General features: G+C 34.5%; 1 protein-coding gene across 1 annotated transcript in view; it reads right to left on the bottom strand.

The window, feature by feature from the left end:
* Positions 1 to 1,535, bottom strand: part of LOC107659129 (excitatory amino acid transporter 3-like) — a 24,706-nt gene that overhangs the window by 5,721 nt on the left and 17,450 nt on the right. Inside the window, exon 9 of the mRNA XM_016447961.1 lies at positions 911 to 1,033. Within this exon, the coding sequence (XP_016303447.1) occupies positions 911 to 1,033 (123 nt within the window). The remainder of the gene's footprint in view (positions 1 to 910; positions 1,034 to 1,535) is intronic.

Below are 1,535 nucleotides of genomic sequence, written 5' to 3'. Positions count from 1 at the left end.
ACGATTAATCGCGATTAATCACATCCAAAATAAAAGTTTTTGTTTACATAATATATGTGTGTGTACTGCTACTATTTATTATGTATATATAAAAGCACACACATACAGTATATATATTGAAAATATTTACATGTATTTACGTGTATATATTTATCTTCATATAATTTATATTATATATAAGTATATTTAATATATAAACATAACATATTTTTCTTAAATATATACATGCATTTGTATTTATATATACATAATTAATGAACACAGTATACACACATATATTATGTAAACAAGAACGTTTATTTCGGATGCGATTAATCGTGATTAATCGTTTGACAGCACTATTAAAAATATAATTTGAAGCTTTGAAGTTCACTACAAGTGCACATTACCTGCACATCTTTTTCACAAAGACTGACTCATCAAGATATTTGCTCTTTAAGGCTCTTCCAGACTGTGAATCGGGCCAAAAGTCTAGGCTTGCCTAGATGGCGCTAGTTGCTGAAAATCAGAGCCAGTCTGCAGATTTGAGTAGACTGATTTCACAGAAAATCACATAGTTTATCACGGGCACAGACTCTGATTTTTTCTTAGCTTCAGACTTGGATTTCATCCAGTCATTTTAAGTCAATTTTAGAACACATCATGTTTTCATCTGTCATGTGTCTCCTATCAAAAATACACACGTTTTGTGTGAATTTGTTGCGTTCGGAACGACCTGAATGTGTTAGTGTGTGATCCTCGGTGGTTTAGTGTATCATTTCTAGTTTTTTCTCTGTAACCATTTACAAACTCGGCAACTGTATGATGTGTAGTGTTTTAAAGTCTCTTCAGATGTTAAGTTGTGTAGTGTATTCCAGCCTTTAGTCAACATACCCAGATAATACTGACGCCAGAATGTTTGTCGGCTCACCTTGAGGAAATCATGAGAGCAGTTAGCAAGGCCTGTGCCATTCCCAGAGTGAAGGTGAATGGATTCTTCCTCACAAACACAAAGTATATCAGTGGGAGGAATACCATGGAATGGATGGCTAGTCTGTGAAAGGAGAACATATTTAAAAAAAACAATCCACCATACATTATCATAAGCAATAAACATTAGAATAGATATTTAAAAATAAAGAACAATCTTTGTAAAATATAGCTTTAAAGGGTTAGTTCACCCAAAATGCTGTCATTAATTACTCACCCTCGTGTTGTTCCAAACCCGTAAGACCTTCGTTCATCTTCGGAACACAATTTAAGATATTTTTGATGAAATCTGAGGGCTCTCTGACCCTCCCATAGACAGCAAGGTAACTACCACGTTCAAGGTCCAGAAAAGTACCAAGATGATCGACAAAGTAGTCCGTGTGACATCAGTGTGTAAAGTTACGAAGCTACGAGAATACTTTTTAGTGCATAGAAAACAAAAATAACGACTTTATTCCACATTTTCATCTCTACTGCGTCACTGGGTCAGACAGCTCTCAGATTTAATCAAAAATATCTTAATTTGTGTTCCGAAGATGAACGAAGGTCTTAAGGGTTTGGAACGA

The sequence above is a fragment of the Sinocyclocheilus anshuiensis genome, unplaced genomic scaffold (genome assembly GCF_001515605.1).
Source record: "Sinocyclocheilus anshuiensis isolate Anshui unplaced genomic scaffold, SAMN03320099.WGS_v1.1 scaffold87, whole genome shotgun sequence".
Lineage (NCBI taxonomy): Eukaryota > Metazoa > Chordata > Actinopteri > Cypriniformes > Cyprinidae > Sinocyclocheilus > Sinocyclocheilus anshuiensis.
The sequence above is the reverse complement of the archived record's forward strand: the minus strand, read 5'-3'. Positions and strand labels throughout refer to the sequence as shown.